Source organism: Podarcis erhardii (genome assembly GCF_964252035.2).
Source record: "Podarcis erhardii genome assembly, chromosome: 5".
Lineage (NCBI taxonomy): Eukaryota > Metazoa > Chordata > Lepidosauria > Squamata > Lacertidae > Podarcis > Podarcis erhardii.
The window spans coordinates 2,396,492-2,421,588 of NC_138509.1; the positions used below are offsets into that span (position 1 = coordinate 2,396,492).

The 25,097-nt window shown below is 40.7% G+C and overlaps 1 protein-coding gene across 3 annotated transcripts in view; it reads right to left on the minus strand.

Moving 5' to 3' along the window:
- Positions 1 to 8,196: 8,196 nt before the first annotated feature.
- TTC38 (tetratricopeptide repeat domain 38) overlaps positions 8,197 to 25,097 on the minus strand; it is a 30,507-nt gene continuing 13,606 nt past the window's right edge. For all 3 annotated transcript variants that reach the window (XM_081861400.1, XM_081861399.1, XM_081861401.1), the window contains 7 exons: positions 22,862 to 22,921; positions 19,387 to 19,425; positions 17,892 to 17,973; positions 16,846 to 17,011; positions 14,677 to 14,836; positions 13,215 to 13,288; positions 8,197 to 10,227 (listed from right to left, as the gene is read on the minus strand). In XM_081861400.1, the coding sequence (XP_081717526.1) occupies positions 10,134 to 10,227; positions 13,215 to 13,288; positions 14,677 to 14,836; positions 16,846 to 17,011; positions 17,892 to 17,973; positions 19,387 to 19,425; positions 22,862 to 22,921 (675 nt within the window). In that variant the 3' untranslated portion in view covers positions 8,197 to 10,133. The remainder of the gene's footprint in view (positions 10,228 to 13,214; positions 13,289 to 14,676; positions 14,837 to 16,845; positions 17,012 to 17,891; positions 17,974 to 19,386; positions 19,426 to 22,861; positions 22,922 to 25,097) is intronic.

Sequence of the window (25,097 nt, forward strand, 5' to 3'; positions counted from 1 at the left end):
AAATAAAAGAATGGAACACTGAATAAGATATAGTCCTGTTTTGAATTTCCATTCCACTCTTTCTCTACTTTAAAAAAAGGTGAGGATCTTAAGATTTCGGTTGGCCAGAAGCAATGCTACATGAATAAGCTTTTAGTCAGTGCCTCCCCATGACTATCTTTTCCATATCACAATAAGCTTGGGCCACCCCAAATCCTACATCTACACCTCCAGAGAGAGTGCCTTCTATAAAAAGGCCATTATAGCATGTGTGGCCCAATGCTGCTTTCCATGGTAGGTCATCGTCAACTAAAAATCAGAACCTTCCTCCGGAAAAGTTTAATGAGGGAGGAAATGACTTTACATCAGAGGCTACAGCTTTGTCCTTTCAGGAAAACACTAGCTTTATAGATGTACAACACATTCATGATAGGAGAGTCAAGGCTCAAATTAGGCCTTCATTCCTGAAGGGAGAATCTGTTTGCAGTAGTCTGGATGTATTGAGCATGACATGAAAATGTGTTCACTAGTATTTCAACTGGGATCTTTCAAAAAAGGGAAATATGATAGTAAACTTTGTACACCAAGGTAAAAGACCCAGATTACAATTTGCTGCGATCTATCAGCATTCTCTGGAGTCTTGCTTGACCTCATATGGCTATTACCTAGCCATATTCAGAATATAATTGGAATATTACATAATGCACATGATAAAAGGGTAGCAAATGGAGTCTGGTAGAAATATATAGAGTACTAAGTCTACCATTTTTAATATAAAATAAAAATATTTTTAATTCTATAACAAATCCATTTGCAAAGGCAGATCTGAAGGTAGGTGTAATGGTTGTGAGGGGGTTACTTGTGCGTAAATTGCCTTCAGTTTAGTTAGATTGTTTGCTCAACCATGTTTAGGGTTAGAGCTCGCCCTCCGTGACCTGTTAGTCACTTGCAGCATCCGTCAGTGGGCGTTTCTTGAATCTCTTCCAGCATAAAAGCTGTTTGACCCCAAGTCTCCTCCTGTGTTCCCTGCGCGGAACGCGTCTGCGCAAGTAAGGGGAAGGCAGGGGCGTGCCAGCGCTCTCTCCGCTGGTTTCGGTTGAAGGGTCTTGGAGCTCTGACACCGCTTCCTCCATCTCCCTCTCCTCTCTATTGGTGTCACGCTGAATTCCTTCCCCTCTGCTGGTTCCCTCTCCGACATCGCTCTGAAGCCCTGCCTCCGCTTCTCGCTCTGATGTTAGTTCCCTGACAGTAGGGAATACGTGGGCTCCTAAATTAGCTCCTTCAATCTCACCATGGGTACTTTTTGTACTGCATCCACTTTTCTTAGATGACAGGAAGAGAACTTCAGAAAGTGAGAGAACAAATGAGAAAAATTGGAATGCAGGGTGTAAACTGGCTTTACAGTCAACAAATACAGGCGACTCTCCACTTTCACAGGGGTTACGTTCTAGGCAACACACACTAAAACGCCTCCAAGTGCCCTCTCTGCTGCTTTCTTGAATCGAGACCAAAAATAATGTGTCCAAAAAACCCCCACCTCAACTAGAATTGAAGCTCTGGGGCCGTCTGGAGAACGTGAAGGAAAGCTGCTGCTGCCGCCATCTCTGTGCTATGCCCCCCATCAGCTGTTGGGCAGGGAAGCTGAGCAGCCTCAAGAAAGCCCTGCTGCCCCTCAGGTCTTTCTGGGGTTTCCTCCAGCCCCACTGAAGTCATCTTGGGGCTCTGGGGAGGGCCTTCTCACAAGCCACAAGGACACTCCAGTGCTCTCCCTCCATTTCCAGGTTGGAATCTATTTATTTCCTGGCACTGCACATATACATGGTCATGCACACGTCGATCACACATAAGTGGAGGGGTCACCTGGAGTGTCTTAAATCACACCCTGAGGTTAAACTGCAAAGTGCCACAAGACCTTTTACTTTATTGGAAAATTTGATGAACATACCAAAAAATCTTTATCTACACTCTTATCAAATAATGAGTTAACAATTGGAGGATGTAACTCCTTGAAACATCCCTGGAAATCAAGGGTGGAGTCCAGGGTGTGTATAGATGGAGAATGAACGAAAATCTATTCGAAAATGAGGAGGTAATTGAGAAGGCCAAAAACACCTTAAAAGACTTTTTTGACTTAAACCTTAATACAGAGACAAATATTGATATAGTCTGGGATGCCAGCAAGGCGGTGCTAAGAGGCTTTCTAATCCAACTGTCAGGGGCTCAGGAGCAGAGGCACAGGGGAGAGAGGAAACGGAGAGCGAAGGGGAAGAATCTGAGGGCAGCGTAGGGGAGTATGACAGTGGCACGAGAGATTCCATGAGCTTCTCCAGCGAATCGGAAGATTCCCAGAGGGGGGCGCCGATGGCCAGGGCAAGGGGGGTCCCAGGGGGGACGCACCAGAAGCAAGGGGCCAGCGGGGACTCCCAAAGCAGCAGCGGGAGATCAGGACCAGCTCCCCCACCAGAGCGTAGTGGGGGGGAAGAGTCCCATGTATCAGGGCCAGCGTCTCCTCCAGCAGGGAAAGAAGATGAGTCAGGGCTGACCACGCCTCTATTGGAGAGCGAGGGAACGGAGGGGGAGTCAGGTCCAGCTAGCCCCCCCCCGAAGGGGGAAGCAGTGACAAGAGCAGTGTAACGGTCAGGAGGAAGGTTGCCGGCTGGGCGCGGGCGCCAAGTTCGAATGTACAGGCGCACGGGACAGCAGAGAACCCGGATTGGGAACCATGTCCTAAAGCCCGCCGGAGGCAGGGGGAAGACTCAGGGGACTCAGCGTCAGAAGAGTCTAGAAAGGGCAAGACCCCAGCGGACAGGCGGACCCAGAGGAGGAAAGAGCAAAGGAAGAGGTGGAGCAAGGCTAGAGTCTTAAACTGGTGTCTGGGGGGAGGAGATTCAGACGGAGCTTCAGCGGTCTAGTGTTTGAGACGTAGAGCTGCGCGCCGCAGCTTTGAAATCGAAACTGAACTTCAATAAAGACTTTTGTATAGAACAACGAACTGGCGTTGGTCCTTTGTGAGCTGGGACCTCGGGCAGCTCTGACACCAACAAAATAGCCATAGGAAAAAAATAAGAGAACAAAAGAAAGACGGAATCCTGACCCAACTAAGAGAATGTGAGAAAAAATTAAAAACAAATCCTAGTGATGAACAGATTAAACAAACATCCAAATTGTTACAATCACAATATTCAATGCTAATTAACCAAGAAGTCGAATGGAGAATTAAATCAATGAGGCAAAAAATTTTCGAATCCGCAAATAAAACAGGGAAATTTTTGGCTTGGCAACTACGAAAAAGCAAAAAGCAAAATGTGATTAATAAGATAAAAATAGAAGAAAGGGTTGTGGAAGAGCCAAATGAAATAAAAGAAAATTTGCTAAAATTCTTTGAAAAACTTGACCAAAAAGAAGAAGATATAATAGAAATAGGAAAATACTTAGAAAATAACAGAATAACATCCATAACGGAGGAAGAGAAATTCCAATTGAACAAGTGCATAACAATAGATGAAGTTCAGGAAGCAATAAAGAGAATGAAACTAGGGAAAGCACTGGGCCCAGACAGATTATCGGCCAAATATTATAAAGTTCTCGAAGAATACTTAGCCCCGGTGTTATGTGAAGTAATGAATAATATCCTGCAAGGAGGGAAGATACCGGACTCCTGGAAAGATGCTCACATAACACTGATACCTAAAGCGGACTCAGACAAATTGAATATAAAAAACTATAGACCGATATCGCTTCTTAACAATGATTATAAAATATTTGCTGAAATAATGGCAAACAGACTTAAGAATTATCTAAAAAATGTAATACACACGGATCAAGCTGGATTCCTTCCTAATAGACAATTAAAAGACAATGTTAGGCATATAATAAACATCATTGAATACCTGGAAAAGAAGAATGAAATTCCTGCAGCATTAATTTTTATTGATGCAGAAAAAGTATTCAATAATGTATCATGGCGATTCCTATTAAAGTGTATGGAAACAGCAGGGATAGAAGGTGCTTTCATGGAGGGAATCAAAACAATTTATTCAAATCAAAGAGCCAAACTGATCATTAATAACAATTTATCTGATACATTCGAAATTACAAAGGGTACGAGACAAGGCTGCCCCCTGTCACCGCTTCTATTCATAATGGTATTGGAAGTAATCACAAATAAGATAAGGAAAACACCAGAGATATGAGGAATTAGAATTGGGGTGAAAGAATTCAAATTGAAAGCATACGCTGATGACTTGGTAATATCAGTGGAGGACCCAAAACAGAGTATTGACAAAATCCTGGCATTACTAGAGGAATTTGGGAAAGTAGCGGGCTTTAAGTTAAATAAAACTAAAACTAAAATGATGGTTAAGAACATGGGAGAAGATCTACGGAGGCAGTTAGAATTTCAATTGGGAATCAAAGAAGTAAAAAAGGTAAAATACTTAGGAGTGTGGCTAACGATGAAAAATATAAATTTAATGGCTGATAATTACATAAATACCTGGAAGGAAATCCAAAAGGAAATAGATATTTGGAATAGGATAAAACTCTCCTGGTCAGGTAGAATGGCAGCAATTAAGATGTGCATACTGCCGAAACTATTATTATTATTTCAAAATGTCCCAGTGATTAGAGGAAGTGTAATATTCAAAAACTGGCAAAAAATTCTCTCCAAATTTATATGGCAAGGCAAAAGACCGAGAATTAGACTTAAACTGTTAACGGATAGAAAAGACAGAGGAGGATTCTCGGTCTCAAATCTGAGATTGTATTATGAAGCCTCATGCCTTTGCTGGCTTAGAGAATGGATTACCTTAAAAAATACAGATCTGCTAGATTTAGAAGGCTTCGATTAAAGATTCGGTTGGCATGCTTATCTCTGGCAGAATAAGGAAAAGGTGCATAAAGGCTTCTCAAACCACATTATCAGAGGAACACTGCTAGAAGCGTGGGAAAAGAATAGAAAATTATTGGGGGGAAATACCCCCTGGTGGCTATCGCCTATTGATATATTAACTATTAAAAAAACAAACATGGAAGGTGAGAGATTGACCTATGAAGATCTCCTGCAAAGATTGGAAAGAGGATGGAAAATTAGACCATACGAAGAGTTAAAAAGCAAATTAATAGGCTGGTTGCAGTATCATCAAATTAACGCCTTATGGAAGGAAGACAAAAAGATTGGAATGAATGAGAAAAAATCTAAGTTCCAGGTAGAGATAATAGAAAGTAAAATGAAACTCCTATCTAAAATGTATAATCAGCTATTAGATTGGGACACCAAGGACGAAGAGGTTAAGGAGGTCATGGTAAAATGGGCAATAGACATCAGATATAACTTGGATTTTGACAAATGGACAAGGTTGTGGACTAAAGGAATGAAATTTACAGCCTGTACTACCCTTAGAGAAAATATGGAAAAGATGATGTACCGTTGGTACATCACCCCTGTGAAATTGCAAAAAAAAGGTATAAGATTGGTGATAAAAGGTGTTGGAAGTGTAAATCTAAAGAGGGAAGTTTCTACCACATGTGGTGGAAATGTGAAGAAGTTAAAAAATTTTGGGAATCCATATACAATGAACTGAAAAAAATACTTAAATACACCTTCGTTAAAAAGCCCGAAGCCTTCCTTCTGGGAATGATCGGAGACGAGATTAAGAAAGAAGATCATATGATGTTTCAATACGCAACTGTAGCTGCCAGGATTCTGTTAGCACAAAATTGGAAAACCCCAAATATCTCGACCGTTAAAGATTGGCAAATTAAATTATTTGAATATATGGATTTGGCAAAAATGACGCAGAACATCAGACAGCAAAAAGGTACAAAGCTTATTGACGATTGGACCAAATTCATAACATATATGGAAACAAATTCTAGAGATGTAAAAATCACAGTAGGTTTAATATGACCCTTGCGATGTGTAGACGATATAAAATGAAAAACTGCAGAATGGATTTAATATTTACATAACCCAAAACAGAGATGGAGGGAAGTCAACCGTTATTTGTTGTTAATTAATGTTTGTCTTCTGGTTTGTTCATGTGTTTTGTATTGGTTGATGTTTTCTTTTTTCTTTGGTGTGTGTTGTTTATTTTTCTTTTTCTTTTTTGTGATTTGGTTATAGAAAATGAATAAAAAGATGTAAAAAAAAAGAAACATCGGTGGGAATGAGATTGCAGAGGTAGATTGGAATAATTTGTGGACTAAAAAACCACTAAAATCAGTATCTAAACTCTGATATGAGAAAATACATATAAATTATTACATAGGTGGCATTTGACACCATTGCAGTGTTGTTGTTGTTGTTGTTTAGTCGTTTAGTCGTGTCCGACTCTTCGTGACCCCATGGACCAGAGCATGCCAGGCACTCCTGTCTTCCACTGCCTCCCGCAGTTTGGTCAGGCTCATGCTGGTAGCTTCAAGAACGCTGTCCCACCATCTCGTCCTCTGTCGTCCCCTTCTCCTTGTGCCCTCCATCTTTCCCAACATCAGGGTCTTTTCCAGGGAGTCTTCTCTTCTCATGAGGTGGCCAAAGTATTGGAGCCTCAGCTTCAGGATCTGTCCTTCCAGTGAGCACTCAAGGCTGATTTCCTTCAGAATGGAGAGGTTTGATCTTCTTGCAGTCCATGGGACTCTCAAGAGTCTCCTCCAGCACCATAATTCAAAAGCATCCATTCTTCGGCGATCAGCCATCTTGATGGTCCAGCTCTCACTTCCATACATCACTACTGGGAAAACCATAGCTTTTACTATACGGACCTTTGTTGGCAAGGTGATGTCTCTGCTTTTTAAGATGCTGTCTAGGTTACAGTGTAGGTACAGTGTAGGTATATTAATAAAACAATCCCACCTTTGTGCTGGAGAGGCTGCAATAGTATAGGTACAACATTTCACATGTGGTGGGCATGTGAACACATACGCCCTTCTGATAGAGGGTATTTACAGATAAGAGCTATATTACAGGTCAACATATTGAATGTACCACAAGTTTGGGAACTATTTTTAAAGAAGGGAAATCTGACCTTTGCTATAAAGAACCATTTACTTTTTTAGTAGCAGCATGCCTACCAGTGGCACAGAATGGGAAACGATTGGAACACCAGTGCATTTCTCATTGGGGGAAAAAGTATGGTTTATTGCTGCATGAGAAAAATTAACAAAGAGATTACATGCATTGTATTATTCAATATATGTGATATGTTTGTTAATTTTTTAACACAGATTTTGTTGAACTATTGCATCCTTATATAAAATACTGATAACCCTTCTTGTAATTGTTATATATTGGAAATCAATAAATCTCTTTTTTTAAAAAAATCCCAACCCACAAGTAATCTCTGTATCTTTACAGTCAAGACTAGACAGTAAGAGCAGCCTTGTCTCTTACCTTTCTTCCTCTAGAACCTGTACTTTGTCCTTATTACCACATTCAAAAGAGATGCTGGTGATTTTATCACTACATATACTACATATATATATGTAGGAGTGCTCTGATGGTGTTTCCTGCTTGGCAAGGGGTTGGACTCGATGGCCCTTGTGGTCTCTTCCAACTCTATGATTCTATGATTATATATATATATATATATATATATGCAGGTTTTGGTGTCCTCGGGTGTCTTCCCGTGTAAAAGTTGGGGTGTCTAGGCGATGTTTCGACGAGGTCTCACTCGTCATCTTCAGGCTGGTGCTTTCGGCTTCTTGTTACTGGAACAGAGCAGGATCTCAGTGTTTGAGTTCCTATAAATACTGTAGAGGGGGTGTGGTGTATAGCCTCCAATGTTCTGGGCAGAGAGGAAGTTCCCAGGCTAGTGTGCCTTTTCTTCTCACTAGCCTGGGAACTTCCTCTCTGCCCAGAACATTGGAGGCTATACACCACACCCCCTCTACAGTATTTATAGGAACTCAAACACTGAGATCCTGCTCTGTTCCAGTAACAAGAAGCCGAAAGCACCAGCCTGAAGATGACGAGTGAGACCTCGTCGAAACGTCGCCTAGACACCCCAACTTTTACACAGGAAGACACCCGAGGACACCAAAACCTGCATTCCTGTACCCGTGAAAATCTACGAAAGCATATATATATATATATATATATATATATATATATATGTGTGAGATTGTGTTTGCTAGTTGCTTGCTTTTTTAAAAAAACATGGCTTTTCTATTGTATTATTTTTCAGTGCCCAAAGAGGATTAGTTTTTGCAAGGTGTTAAGTGTTAATAAAAAAGAAATTCTGGGCCTCTTCAGATGAGCACTTGTAAAATGCTGCTCCCACATCATCTGAGTATTCTCATGCTATCCATGTGTCACAGGAAGGCAGCACACGGCAGTTCTCATACCACAAACCTAATGTAGGAAGAAGTGCATTAAGTGCGAGGAGCTGGCGCAAAAAAAGAAAAAGAAAAAAAGAACCACTGGAAGATCATATTTATATGCTCATCAAATTTTATCTGTTGCTTTGAATGAGAGCTTCTGCTGAACTGTACATCCAAAAATTAAATTTTGTTAAAGAACTGTTTCATTTCTACCCTGGGAAGCAGCAATTATAGTGACAAATTTCCATTCCATTAATGAATTACATAAAATGTTCGTTGTCCAAATTGTATGGTAAGATGGGCACAGGTAATGTTATTCAAATGGAAACATGGAGGTGTTTGTGGTCAATGGGAAACAATTTTTATGCATAAACAGAAGATAAAATTATTAACAAAATTATAGTTTGCATAATTATTCCAGTACTGCTCCCCCGCCCCGCCAAAGCATGATTAACAAACATTCACTACAATTCTGGGTATTGAATGTTTTGCGAAAAACAAGTCTATTTTTACTACATGGCAGCAATTCCTAGTCATAAAAATATTGTTGGAAAAAAAATATTGTTGGAAATTACAGGCATTAATGAAAAAAATGTTATTCTATCAGATCAGATCCACAGTTGCTCTTGTTGATTTACACACAATTTAGTTAAGAAGAGAACATTGTAGCTATATGATAACATTTTCCAGTTCGCAAATGATAAGAGAGCAGGCAAATAACGTAAAGCAATAACCCGCCCCCCCCCCCCCCCGCAAATGAAAGAAAACACTTCCATACTCCAAGGTTGTCCACAAGATATATTCACAAGCATACCTGAGGCACTTTGGGAGGTACCATGTGGAAAAATTTGTATTACAAAATTTGTGTATACAACCTGTAGTCCCTAAACTATTAGTTGCATCATGACAATAGTTTCTGAGGCTGCCAAGGCACAAAGGCAATGCAGTTTTTACAGTACTGGTGCATTAGTTTCCCAGTTATACCATACAACTTCATCCCATGCTATTCTGGAAACAGCAGTACAGTCATAAATAAATAAACTTTAGGATAAGGATTTTTGGGTTGCGCTCTGCGGAAACCCGGAAGTAACGGAGCGCATTACTTCTGGGTTTTGCCGCTCGCGCATGTGCAGACGGTCAAAATGACATCATGTGCATGTGCGGAAGCGGCAAAACGCGACCCGTGCAAACGCGTCTTACATTCTGTTCAGGATGCGAACACGGGGCTCCGGAACAGATCCCATTTGCATCCCAAGGTACCACTGTAACCTTAAAAAAGAATCTTCCTGTAACTCTCCCCTTTGCCTTTCTAAATAGATACAGTGGTGCCTCGCAAGACGAAATTAATTCGTTCCGCGAGTTTTTTCGTCTTGTGATTTTTTCGTCTTGCGAAGCACAGACTTTGGAAAAGCTTCAAAAATCACCAAAGTCTTCAAAAACCTCAAAAAAGGCTACCACACCGCGTGCTGTGAGTTGCTCCTCGAAGTGAATGCACGGTTTTAAGAAAAAGGAAACAAACTTGCAAGACAAAGGAAACAAACTTGCAAGACGTTTCCGTCTTGTGAAGCAAGCCCATAGGGAAATCCGTCTTGCGAAGCAACTCAAAAAACGAAAAACTCTTTTGTCTTTCGAGGCATTCGTCTTGCGAGGTACCACTGTATGGGAGCCATTTACTTTGAACAGTTCAAGAAAGCAACGTTATGAAAGTGGTGCAAAAGCTGAAGTGAAAAAATGCAACATAGTGTCTCCTCAATGTGGTTTGCTTCTTGCCATAATAGGAAATTGTTGATTAGTAAAGCTGATGACGAATCTGTTGAACAACAAGGCTTTTCCAGTGTTTATCCCAGAGCATGAAGGGCTGTGGTCTTTCGCAACAGTCGCTCAGTCAATGGTGAATTTGGTCTCAGCTCATCACGTTCTAGAAGGAGGCACCTGAAGGTGAAGAGTATAATTATTATTATTATTATTATTATTAATAATAATAATAATAATAATAATAATAATAATAAATTTATCTGCTGCCCATCTGCCTGGGGTGCGGCAGCCACTCTGGGTGGCTCCCAACAAAAAATAGTAAAAACACAATAAAGCATCAAACACTAAAACTTCCGTGAACAGAATCCTTTGACTGGTCAATGGTCATCTAAGTTAACAGGCCCACTCCATTGTTACTGTTTTTTGTAAAAGCCTCTCCATTAAGAGCTCAAGTTACTTAGTTTAATGCTTTTGAGAACTGCATCCCATAAGAAGCTCCAAAGTGATTTATATAGTAATAAAAATCACGTTAGGAGCAGTGCTACCTTACCACTGCATCTTATCGATATTTCATCTACATTTGTGAAACAAACAAAAACCCCTAATGATAAAGCACTTACCAATTCTATGACATTAAATTTAAGAGTAGAAGATTTACTACAGGGGTACCTCCAGTTACGACTTTAATTCGTTCTGGAGGTCCGTTCTCAGCCCGAAACCACTCGTAACACGAGGCGCACTTTCACTAATGGCGTCTCCCGCTGCTTGGGGCCCTCTGGTATATTATAGCAAACATTTATTTTATTTATAATTTTTATTTGCAATATTGATATTACACACATACAAAAAGAAATACAGTTATACAAATAATACAAATTACCTTAACTAACATGTACCCAAAAATGAATAATAAAAAGAAAAATACAAAAATACAAAAAAGAAAAAGTAGGAAAAGAAAAAAATAAAAATATCAAAAGAAAAAGAAAAAAAGAGAAAAAGAGAAAAAGAGAAAAAAATTTGACTTCCTTCAACTACTACATGGCTCCCATAATCTCATATTTTTGGTTGTCTGTAATTATTTTAAACTTTGTGGAGAGATAATTTGTTTACCTGTGGAGTTTTTAATCTAGACTGAGCCAATCGTAATTTAAGGAACCTATCTTCTTCATATAATTTATAAAGACATCCCATTCTCTCCTGATTTTTTCATTTGATTGATTTCTTACTATTTCAGTTAGTTTCGCCAGTTCAAGATATTTGCTTAATTTTAGTAACTATTCGCCTTTTGTTGGAATTGTATTGCTTTTCCAGTATTTTGCAATTGTAATATTATAGCAATCATGACAAAATGGGTTCTTGAGGGTATTGTGACACAGAACCACTTTTAATGTTCCAGAAAAGCAGGGCGAGATAAACTGTGAGCGAAATATAATGCTTAGCTTCTTCTTTCCAAGTCTCTTTGAAAAGAGAGAAATGTGTGTTGTCAGAATGTCATGTACAAGATCTACACTTCTCTGCTTTGAGTGGAACGTGGTGAGAAGGGAGGAAGTGCAGACCACTCAATGTTTCCACTTCTGCTTCTTTTTTGGTGTGGGGAGTGTTTAAAATGGCTCACAGTGATGCTTCCTCCCCACTCAAAGTGCTTCTCTCCCGGCAAGTCAGGGGACAGCCAGCCCTATCAGACAACAGTGCATTGAGTCAGCGAGCTCAAAACTTACTAGTTCTGTTGGGTGCCAGGACTGAGTAGTGGACCTAGCCTATGCCGGAGGAGGACAAAACCCTCCCTGGAACACCTGAGCAAGTTGGAATCAAAGGTGTGAACCAGAGCACTCTTCCTAGTTTCCTGCTGGAAACATATCTCCATATATATCATCCAGAAGGGAGAGAGAAACACAACACAATGGCAATGTGTTGAACTGCCTAGAAGGGCATGATAAAAAAGTCCATGGCAGAAAGGGGAATTTTGTGAGAAAGGGGGTTGAGTTTTGTTTTCTTACAGGATAAGCATATGGAGAGCAGCTTTCACCAGCCTAGTGCCTGGTTGGCAGGTTCTACCAGCTTCCCTCCCTTCTTGTAATAGAACTTTATCAATGCCCCGGTGGTTTTCTGTGCTTTGAGCTTCATTACAGAGTACACCCAGATATCTAAATGAAGAAGTTTGTTCTATAGACTGCTGATCCAAGCCCCATCTGTAACTAGGATTGTGCCTGCCAAAAATCACAATCTATAGACAGAACTTCCTGTTTACAGTAAATGTTGAACACCTCCAAGAGATTTTTGAGACTCAGTTGGGAAGAGAGAGGATCACTAAATCACTTTCATACATTAATATGGAGATCTTTCTCTTCCTAATATTACTGGAGAGGGGGAGTTTGCATTGGCTAAATAAGGCACCAAATCATTAATATAAAATTTAAAGAGAGTGGAAGCCAGAATGTGACTGTGCTTTACTCCTTGTGACATTTTAAAAGTATCAGTCAAACCACCACTTAAACCAGGGGTCAGCAAGGCTTACCAGCCATGGGCCGGATCACTCCCACGGAGATTGCCTGTGGGCCGGACCAGCACAGGGCGACACCGGAAATAGCATCTGCGCATGTCTGTGGCACCAGAAATCACTTCTATGCATGCCCAGACGCCAAAAATCGCGCCTGTGCAGAAGTGATTTTCGGCACCTGGGCATGTGCAGAAGTGATTTCTGGTATCTGCATGTGCGCAGATGTGATTTCCGGTGCTGCTCAGCAAGTCCCCATGCCGCACTGCGTTGGTTTAGCACAGCATGCAGAGGACTTGATGAGTGGGCAGCTCGTGGGTCAGTAAAATGGTCTTCGTGGGCCGGATCTGGCCCATGGGCCGCACATTGCTGACCCCTGATTTAAACCTACTCTGACCCTCAATTCTGTGTTGCTGTATAGTTATTAGATCAATAGCAGAAGTCTGCAGCTGATGGCTAACATAAGCAGAACATTCACATTCCCCCTAAGGGGATATAAACAGGTAGGGCCGCCGTAGTTTCAATAGAACAAAATTGCTTCAACTGGGCAGATTCCATCCTTCCTCCCTTCACTGGCCATTGCCACCCACCACCCACATTTATGAATACATCCCAATGCTTAATTCAAGCAATAATCAGAAATTTGTATTTTTCAGAAGGTGGCACTTACCTAGCAAGTTTTTGGTTAGCTTTAGATTTACATTTCAAAGCAGCATGAATCAGTAACTGGGCAAAAATATCTCTCTGGAAAAAAGATAACAGCATAAGTTATGGGGGATTGGCATTGGGAGAGAAATCCCAATTGCTAACCGTTTATCCATAACTATAGTTTGGATTTGCTACTGTTTTTGTGTTCACTTGCCTGTTAGTTCCTTTAAATACCACATGGAACAGTAAATTAATATTGCAGCCCAAATTCCCTGAGTACATTGCTGGTAAAATGATTTAACAAAGGCAACCAAGGGCTCATTTTGCCATCAATGAATACCAGACAATACAAATTTGCTTCTGTTATATAGTACCTGTCAGGCACGCCAAGTAGGAGGGGCCCCTCAAAATTTTCAATGAAGGGGACACTCCTCACAAAGTTCCACAACGGCCAGATGCACACACCATGGGGCATCTGAACAACACACCAGCCTGCCCCATGGTGATGTCAGCACACTATGAGGCATGCATGCATGGCACAACCACACTGCGGGATATACTGACATCATGCATGCACACAGCAGGGTGTGCTTACATCATGTGCACACTCCATGGGGAATGCATACATTGCATGCTGACATCGCGCGGGGTCAAGGCAGTGCACGTGATACCTATTGCCACTGGTCATAGGGAAACAGAGTAAGACGGAAATTGTTGGGAAAGATCGGACTGCATATTTGGTATATGGGTGTAAGCTGCGAAACAGGTAAGTGCCAGCTCAGTTCACCAGATGGCTCAGGAGAGCAAGCAATACAAAATGCTTTAGATACTCAAACATTCCAAATGCACCATTCAGGCAACTACTCATTGATGCAGGGGTTATATTCCAAGGCATCACATGTGAAATCATGTATATTGGGAACACCATTGAAAAAGCCTGAAAATACTCGCTAAACCCCTGGAAACCCTTTAAAAACCCTCTTGCTCAATCACCTTGCTCAAGAATGGAAGATTTGAGACTGGGCCATATTGACCAGGTCCAAAGATGCTTTTTAAGAAGTGGCTTAATAACTGCCTTTTCATAGCATTCAGAGGGTGGCAGCATTTGCCCTTCGCGATCGTCTTTCAACCAGCGTGAAAGAATGGTTGCTTATTATGTCTACATTTGTAGAGTTACAAAGAGACTATGAAGCAGAATGGGAGCAGCTTCTAGCAGGAAAACATACCTTTAGCTAGGGGGAGCTCAAGCTGTCAAGCTCTGGGCATCTATGGAGCCACAGAACAGTTCTGACATGGAGTACTCAACTAACCCTAATCCAATGACTCTTTTTAGAACTCGTTTTCAAAGCTGAAGCTATGCCTTCACTGTGCCCTCACCCACTCCTGATGATACGACTCTGGCCTCCATTCTTCATGCTTTAATGTCACTCCACCAACTATGAACAGAACAGTCAACAAACTGAACATGAAAAAAATGCCCTCACCTGAGCATTGCTCCCTCCTATTTCGACAATTTGGTAGCGAATGGGATACAGTAATTCCACTGCCTTGTCATAATTGCCATTATCAAACTCTACAAATGCTTTCAAAAGAGGCAGCCCTAATTTTGGAACTAAGTTTAGCTCATGGTCTTCATCAGGTTCCCTGGAGAAGAGAAAGAGAGGGAGAAGCGAAAAAAGTAGATCAAAATATTTATAAACCAATAAGTTGTTGGTGAATTTGCACATCCAGATACTCAGAACTTTGGCAGAAAACTGAACACCTATTTAACAAAACGGTCCAGAATATAATTACTGTAGGAATTGTGTTGTAACTAGGCTGCTTTATTTTACCGGAATGGTATTACACCACCAACCTGATGCATCAGTTTATATCTTTAAGCAGTTTATATACAGCTGTTAAGCAACACTCATTTTGTTTGACAAAATAATACCTAATCAACACTTCAGTATGGTGTGGTGTGCACTGACAACATCTTAAAAGCATCGCATGGAGACACACACTTGGGACACATGGAAGATAATGAGATGCTGGGAAGCTCCAGCCATTTCCTGGACTTATGGGACAAAATGCCACAGTATCTAATTTGCTAATCAATTCCAATTCCCCTGAGGGGTCTTCCTCTGAAACTTTTAAAAATTAACTTTAAGGTCCACTACAATATGTTGTGGGAGAAAGAAATGCTTCCCAGGCAGATTTCCGAGTGTTCCCTTTTCAAATATCTCAACTGCATCTGTCTATCTTCATATACAGTGGTACCTCGGGTTACATACGCTTCAGGTTACATACGCTTCAGGTTACAGACTCCGCTAACCCAGAAATAGTGCTTCAGGTTAAGCTTTGCTTCCAGATGAGAACAGAATCGTGCTCCGGCGGCGCGGCAGCAGCAGGAGGCCCCATTAGCTAAAGTGGTGCTTCAGGTTAAGAACAGTTTCAGGTTAAGAACGGACCTCCGGAACGAATTAAGTTCTTAACCCGAGGTACCACTGTATTTGCCAAGCAGGAAACACCATCAGAGCACTCCTGACATATGGTTGTCAAGCCTCTGCTTAAAGACCTCCAAAGAAGGAGACTCCACCACACTCCTTGGCAGCAAATTCCACTGTCGAACAGCTCTTACTGTTAGGAAGTTCTTCCTAATGTTTAGGTGGAATCTTCTTTCTTGTAGTTTGGAACCATTGCTCCGTGTCCGCTTCTCTGGAGCAGCAGAAAACAACCTTTCTCCCTCCTCTATGTGACATCCTTTTATATATTTGAACATGGCTATCACATCACCCCTTAACCTCCTCTTCTCCAGGCTAAACATGCCCAGCTCCCTTAGCCGTTCCTCATAAGGCATCGTTTCCAGGCCTTTGACCATTTTGGTTGCCCTCCTCTGGACACGTTCCAGTTTGTCAGTGTCCTTCTTGAACTGTGGTGCCCAGAACTGGACACAGTACTCCAGGTGAGGTCTGACCAGAGCTGAATACAGTGGCACTATTACTTCCCTTGATCTAGATGCTATACTCCTATTGAAGCAGCCCAGAATTGCATTGGCTTTTTTAGCTGCCGCGTCACACTGTTGGCTCATGTCAAGTTTGTGGTCAACCAAGACTCCTAGATCCTTTTCACATGTACTGCTCTCAAGCCAGGTGTCACCCATCTTGTATTTGTGCCTCTCATTTTTTAGATGACATCTTACTGTATTGTGCTTATTTTTTTCCCTTCTTGTGCTTGTGCTGAGCTTTCATGGTATTTCTGGGCTATACATCTAAAATAAGCAAACTAACCATTTCCCAACACATCTGTTTTGTACCCGCTGATAGCAAGTATGAGAGTAACAGCCAAATCCTCTCCCCTCCTGCAGCAGAGAAAGCACCCCATTTGAGATAGAGAGGGTAGACATGTCTCACTCAGCTCCACTTGGCTCTAAATACAAAAAAAGATCTCCTTGTAGATTCTCCTAGTGTGAAGCAAGGTTGGGCAGGGGTTAGGTGCAAGGTTGCCCTCAACCCTTTGCGCATCTTCTTGAAGTCTGGCAGCTCCATCTTTACATTGAGTAGAAACTCTAAGGAGGGGATTTCACATGGCATTCAGTGCCCCCCCAGTGCCCTGAAAGGGGGCAAAAGCTAAGAAGAAAAAATTGCCTATTCATAAAACTGTTTGCTGCTTACTGGGTGACTTCATGAAGAGTTGCTAAGAGTTCATCAGTAGTTTTGTGGTCCTGGGCCCCTAATGAAGACATCAGAATATGAGCATCATTGAAAACCAGGATGTGATCTTTGGCATGTTTTTTTGTCAGCTGGTTTACTGCTTTCCACCTGTCACCAACCTTCAGACCTAGGAGAAAAGTTAACACGTTTTTTAAAAAGCAACTTAGAATATTAAAAAATGGCCATGCACATTTACTTCAGAGCAGACCCCACTGGAAATAGTGGGACATACTTTGGAGTAAAGATGCATAGCTTTTGCTGCAAAGCCATTGAGTGCAAAACACTTTTTTATATGTACTTCAACTTCTATACTCATGCATAAGCATTTAGGACTTCTCCAGAGTGGTATTTGATTTTGAGATTATTCTGTAACATGTTTTTGACATGATAATAGTGGCTGATTTATTCTGCTTTAATTTGTTCTGCAATGCTTCCACATTATTGCTGTCTGGAGGACTATAGCACAACAAAACAAAAGTAGTACAAAAAACAACAACTCTCAGAATATTTGTTGTATGAAAAATTATGGGATTTCAGCAGGACGATGCAGGATTGGAAATGAATGAGCATGATCGCCCCAAGAGATCTGCAGGTGCAAGTCTTGAAAGTGGAATCACATATGACTGTCCAGAACACAAATCACTAGGCATATGCAATAAAAACAATGTCTGGAGGGTCCTTTACTGGCGATATGGATTCATGTCTCAGTCATTGTTGACTGGAAGCTGCCTCTAACCCAATTCAGTTGGTCTGGGTACCCAATACGTTGAAACAAAACAAAAGAGAGGGAGGGAGGGGCAGAGAAAAGTAGCCAAGAAAATTGTGAGATTTGCTATAGTAGCTCATGCACAGTATTGATCAGGCCAGCTCTTTTTCAGTCCTTCTTCTGTTTAGCCAGGGAAGGGAGTGAAAGGTAGAGCAAAGAGATTCAAATGCATAAAATAAAAAGAAAACTGTTGCCAGCCTAAATAGGCAAGAGCACAGCCTCTTCAGAGTTTCTCTTTTACCTTCTAACTGAAGCCGATACAGCATGGAGCAATTGTCAACAACATCCAGCATGGTTCCACTCAACTGGCACCTGGGAGCAATCTGTAAACCGTAAAGCATTCAGAATTTGGATTGGCCTCACAGTCCAGATTTAAGATTTCTAATATTCTCCTTAAGCCGTGCTTTAGGAGACAGCTATCTTGCACTTTGCACTTCCTCTATCCCCTTGTGAACCTCTGAGCAGCATCCATGTCAGAAGAGTTTGGTTCTCCCCCTCCTCCTCCTTCTCTTTACGCAGACTCTTTTTTGCTGCTGCTTCTCCATCTCCAGTTCTTCTAATTCAATAAGGGAATGTTCTTTCACAAAACTGATTAGAAAGTCTCATTGGGAGAGAGAGAGCACCACATACCTTTGCTGTTCTTGTTGATCCAAAACCACATATAAAAATTAACAGAATTAATAGAAGTTACATGTTTCTTTGGAAGACTGAAATAGCCCAACAAATGCTTATGATAGGAAGAAAGACATGTGTGTTGATAAAGATACAAGGTGCTTTCTATTTCACATACACAGAACTATAGAAAAGCTACTTCTCAGATTGCCGGGCCAATGTGTATCAGGAAGCTAGGATGTGCCAGCAACACACCTCCTTTAGCAACCCCCATAGTGCAATTAATGCCCAAATTGTGACCTGGCCATAGCAATGCCCCATGTAACAATGGGAAGTCTCATGTGAGAGATGAATTAAATAATGAAAAGGATTCTGTGAGCCCAAGGCCCCACAGAGGAGCCTCTGAAGGGAACCTGCAATTCTGCAAAATCCCTGCCTGAAAGCTAACCTTCCCAATCGAGACAGAACATTTCCTACCCACAGAGGAGACTCAACAGTTGTACCTCTGTGTAAATTGCTACCTTGAGTTTGCCTTCTTTCAATCAGAATGAATGTCCAGAGCAATAATTTCTACAAGGAGTTATTTCCTTCTGTTACATACTCCCAGGGAAAACCTTTCTAATGAAACAATGAAGAGTACTTCCAAATTTACTTCAGAAGAAAAAAGAGTGCATCTCAACTATCAGAAACAACGTTTTAGTGCAAGCTCAAGAGAGTTCAAAGCAGATGAACTATCCAACCCCCCAAACACTTGAACTATGCTTTCATCTTACAAAATCAAGGTTGTAAAGCAGAGCTATGTATATTCTGAGCTAAAACACTTTTTAAAAAATGTACCAAATTGGCTCAAATTCTGCAACAAAGTAGGTTGGATTATCAAATCTGCATCTATTATGTTGTATCTGGCTAATGTTGTAAAATCAAGCATGAGCCTGCAATCCTATACACACCTACCAGAGTATAATTCCCCTTGAAGCCAGGACTTAGTTCTGAGAAAATATGTTCTTCCTGGTGCTGAAATTATAGTTATTTTAATGGGGAGTGAAAACGCCAGCCTATATACAGCAGAAGGAAAGGCACAAATATGGTTTCATGTGTCCGTTAAGTATGCTGCTCATACTTACATGAGTGTCATAAATTGTCAAAGCAGCCTCGTAGTCACCCTACAAGAACAAGGAGGATTTCATTTTATTCGTGCATTTGCAAACAGTCAACTCATCATATTGTAACTTCTGTAATTACCATGCATTGGGATCGATAAATTAGACTACAGTGGTACCTCGGGTTACATACACTTCAGGTTACAGACTCCGCTATCCCAGAAATAGTACCTCGGGTTAAGAACTTTGCTTCAGGATGAGAACAGAAATCGTGCGGCAGCAGTGGGAGGCCCCATTAGCTAAAGTGGTGCTTCAGGTTAAGAACAGTTTCAGGTTACGAACGAACATCCGGAACAAATTAAGTACTTAACCCGAGGTACTACTGTATCAGATTTCTGACAAACTGAAACATGTTTTAAATGTGCAGGTAAAAGAAAATGTAGTTTTGTTGGTGGGTGGGGGCACTGCACATTGGCTACAAAGTCACCACCCTTTGCCCCCAGGGAAACAGCTGCTTCGATGTTGAGGTATACAACCCAAGGTACTGTCCGCCACCAGAATGCAGTCCCTGGGAGTAGATTATCCCCAAGGGAGTGCAGCTCCCCATGGAGAGGAAAAGCCATACCATGATCTACAGCCATACCCACAAGTTGCTTCTTTATGTGTTGTTCTAATGGGGCTTCCCATGGCATCTACTGAAGGTTCATGCCTATTTAGCCTGAGCAGTGCTGCAGAATGGTATGGAAGCACTTCATTTTCTAAACCCTCATTCAGCTGATTTTAGCGAAGATAATTGCAAGTGACTCGCAGGCAGACACAACCTTACTATAGAAATGGGCTATCACATGTTATCATGCTGTGTTGCCACTGGTTTTACTGTATTCAAATGAGTTCATAAAATAATTATACATTGCTTTGAGCACTTAAATGGAAAGGAAGTTGGCCTGGAGATCAAATTCACTGCTTCTTACTAATTAAAGTCTCTAACTGTAGACAGAAACAAGAGGCACCCTGTCATTCTGCAGAGCATTCAGGGCAGAAAAGAATTTAAAGACCCTAGCAAATATTTTGACCTCACCATGGATCACTATCTGGTTTTCCCAGCTGTAAAGAATAATTTATCACATTCCTGCACTGGTTGGGGGTGATGAGAGAGTGCAAAATATGAGGCAGTAGTATACTTGTTCCCAAGTATGAGAAAACTTCAAGTCAGGTATCCAATACGAAGAAAAATGTCAATGCTCTCTGTCCGTAACAATTTTTGTGTGAATGTGAGAAACAAATATATTAAAGAAACTAAAATGAGATAAGGAACTTAAGTGTAAGGGTAGTCAAAGGATGAAAGGTGAAAGGATGGCAGCAAATGAAATGCATTGAAAGGATTTTCTTGCAGACTCAATACAGTTACAGAAGCATCCACATACCTCGGTCCTGGAGGTTTTGCTGAACATGATTAGAAGGGACCAGTTGGTTGAAGGCATACAGGTCGGAGCTAAACAGTACAAATTGAGAGCATTTGCAGATGACTTAGTATTGACGTTACAGGAGCCAGAATCTAGTACTAAAAGGGTTTTAGAATTAATTCAAGAATTTGGTCAAGTGGCAGGATTTAAACTGAACAAGTTAAAAACTAAGGTTTTAGAGAAAAATTTAACATTAACTGAAAGAGAGAGGTTTCAGAATGAGACTTGTTTGACCGTGGTTAAGAAAGTGAAATATTTGGGGATTAATATGACAGCTAAAAATGGGAACTTATTTAAAGATAACTATGAAAAATGTTGGACGGAAGTGAAAAAAGATTTAGAAATTTGGTCAAATTTGAAGCTTTCCTTGTTGGGTCGAATTGCAGTTATAAAGATGAATGTATTGCCTAGAATGTTGTTTTTGTTTCAAACATTGCAAATTGTGGACAAGATGGACTGTTTCAAGAAGTGGCAGAAAGATATTTCTAGATTTGTCTGGCAGGGCAAGAAACCCAGAATAAAATTTAAGATATTAACTGATGCAAAGGAAAGGGGTGGATTTGCCCTGGCAGACCTTAAACTCTATTATGAATCAGCAGCATTCTGCTGGTTGAAAGATTGACTGCTCCTTGAGAACACAGACATTTTGGATTTAGAAGGTTTTAACAATGTTTTTGGGTGGCATGCATATTTGTGGTACGACAAGGTTAAAGTACATAAAGCATTTAAAAACCATATTGTCAGAAAAGCATTGTTAAATGTCTGGATAAGATATAAAGATTTATTGGAAAATAAAACCCCAAGGTGGTTGTCACCAATGGAGGCAAAAGCCTTGAAAAAGCTCAATATGGAGACCAAATGGCTGAAATATTGCGAAATTTTGAACAAGAGGGAGATAAACTGAAATAACAAGAGGGAGATAAACAGAGTTTTGAGAAACTAAAAAACAAAGTGCGAGATTGGCTTCATTACTATCAGATAATAGAGGTATACAAATTGGGCAAGAAAATTGGATTCCAGGTGGAAAAATCAAAATTAGAAACAGAATTGTTAGAACCCAAAACTAAGATTTTGTCAAAGATGTATAACTTGCTGTTGAAATGGAACACTCAGGATGAAACGGTGAAGTCTGTTATGATTAAATGGGCACAAGATGTTGGACATAATATTATGTTTGCTGACTGGGAACAGTTGTGGACCACAGGTATGAAATTTACAGCATGTAATGCCCTAAGAGAGAATATTATGAAAATGATATACAGGTGGTACATGACTCCAGTCAAGCTTGCAAAAATGTATCATTTGCCCGATAACAGATGTTGGAAATGTAAAGAGACTGAAGGAACATTCTTTCACCTTTGGTGGACGTGCCCAAGGATCAAGGCTTTCTGGGAAATGATCTATAATGAAATGAAAAAGGTATTTAAATATACCTTCCTGAAGAAACCAGAGGCCTTTCTCCTGGGCATGGTCGGCCAACTGGTGCCAAAAAAGGACAGAACTTTTTTTTATGTATGCTACAACAGCAGCAAGAATACTTATTGCAAAATACTGGAAGACACAAGATCTACCCACTCTGGAAGAATGGCAGATGAAGGTGATGGACTATATGGGATTGGCAGAAATGACCAGCAGAATCAGAGACCAGGGAAAAGAGTCGGCGGAAGAAGACTGGAAGAAATTTAAAGACTATTTACAGAAATATTGTAAAATTAAAGAATGTTAGAATGATGTTGGACAGAAATTAAGTGGTTTCCAGCTGTAATGTTTAAGAGATATGAAAAAAAGGGTTAGAAATAAGTAAAAACTAATGGTGAGGATTTGCTGAACTAACAATTTGAACTGGAATACAAGAAAGGGAGGTATGAGGAGGTCTGGAAAATAAGTTAAAAGAAAATAAGTAATGGAAATTCTATGTGTTTTTAATTATTTTTGTATTTTTGTATTTTTGTTATTTTTTCTTTTTCTTTTATATTATTTTTGGAAAACTTTAATAAATATTCTAAAAAACAAACAAAACAGAAGCATCCACATACCTTTTCAATAAAATACAAAGCCCAGTGCCAGTAGTTATGGCAAGCAAGCATGTCGCTATCCTGGAAAAGATGAAAGAATGATGAATAAATGTTAAACATAGTTTTTTAATGGTCTACCATTAAAAAGTTACAGAATGTTAACATCAGAAAGTAATCATAGATTGTCTAAGGCAAACTCTAGCATTTAGACTTGGCTAGTACAGTGGTACCTCGGGGTACATACGCTTCAGTTTACAGACTCCGCTAACCCAGAAATAGTACCTCAGGTTAAGAACTTTGCTTCAGGATGAGAACAGAAATTGTGCAGCAGCAGCGCAGCGGCAGCAGGAGGCCCCATTAGCTAAAGTGGTGCTTCAGGTTAAGAACAGTTTCAGGTTAAGAACAGACCTCCGGAACAAATTAAGTACTTAACCCGAGGTACCACTGTAATGAAAAAAATAGAGAGCTCCGATACAATGATCAAAATTAGGTTTTGAGAGCAAAACATTAAAGCATGCCAGAGGAAAAAAACTTTCCTATATTTGGGAACAAATAGCTAATTTATATAAAGCATCTCATTCTTAGAACTGGAACCTGGCAAACACAGTGACCTGAGAATATGAAATAAGGATTAACAAACTAGAATCATAGAACTGCAAAAACAGAAGGGACTCAAGGTTCTGAGCTGCCACCAGAAACTGCGTAAAAAGGACAGTCAGCTTAGATGCTCAGGGACTCAGCCTGGCCTACTGAGGAGCTGGTGACCTCTACCAGACCTCCTGCAACCATAGTCTTTCCACTAACCCTGTGTTGTTGTTTAGTCGTTTAGTCGTGTCCGACTCTTCGTGACCCCCTGGACCAGAGCACACCAGGCACTCCGACACCCCTGTAGGGTAGGCCAATTTTCATGTGACTGAGGTTGAGAGAATACTGCCTTGTCTATCAATACCTTCAGCATGTCAGTTTGCATTTTTTTTGGTGAAGAAAGTATTGAACTATTTGGTGAAGAAAGTATTGATCCTATTCTAATTGATTCAAGATCAAGGGAGTTCTGGAAGCTTATCTGTGTGATACAAGCTGGAAGTTTCTAGCTGACAAGCAAGCTTCTATTCCAGGGGTCAGCAAATCTTTTCAGCAGGGGGCCGGTCCACTGTCCCTCAGACCTTGTGGGGGGCTGGACTATATTTTGAAAAAGAAAGAAAGAATTCCTATGCCCCACAAATAACCCAGAGATGCATTTTAAATAAAAGGACACATTCTACTCATGTAAAAACACGCTGATTCCTGGACCGTCCGCAGGCCGGATTGAGAAGGTGATTGGGCCGCATCCGGCCCCTGGACCTTAGGTTGCCTACCCATGTTCTATTCTGCCTAGAAAGAGAAAGAAGATTCCTGATGTTTAGGTTATTCCTTCAGAGAAGCTGAACAGCTGCTTTAAACTGGTTCTGTTATCTCTTTCACTCAAGGTCCTGCTTGAGGTCAGAAGGAGCCTGGTTTCACTTTATCTCTCTTTTCTTCTGGTGTGATGTTCTGTATACAGTATGCTTAGTGTTAATGTTTTAGTCTTATTATAAGTTATTGTAAGTTTAAGTTAAGTCTGCTGCAGCTGGATTTCCTATGGGCAGTGCCAATCCTGAATGTGTTGGATTTGTGACCATTATGCTCATCTGCCTTCGGCAGCAGCAAAACTCTGCTGGATGAAACACAATTGTCCCCAATATATATTTTTGGGAATCAAAACTGCAATGTGTTTAAAATTTTACTCTGTTAACTATATATTGGAAGCTGCTCTGGATCAACATGAGTAGAATTCTTGACTACAACAGTTCTCAAAACATGTGGTGCTTAATTCCTTATTAAAAATGTAAATCCATAGGAAAGTTTGAATTAAAAATTCCATGAAAAACATGTTCCAACACAATGCCCCATTTCAAACAACAAAGTATAAGAACAGGGAAACTAACCAGGTTTCCCAGAAGTTCTCTGAAATTGAAAGGTTTTGGCCATCTTTTCAAAAGAGACATGTGTGCACCCCAAATTACAATCTGAAAGGCCCTTTTGTCTCTGACTTACCTCAGAATGACAAGGCACCCAAAGCGCAGCCTCATCAGATGTGCTGATATTTATGCACAAGTGGCTGTGCTCCGGCTTGCTCCATTTACACCCCCCCATGCCATTCCCATTAATCACCTACAGTTCCCCCCACCACCACCACCACCACATGCAATGACTAAGCACACAAAGCACTATCACCTTC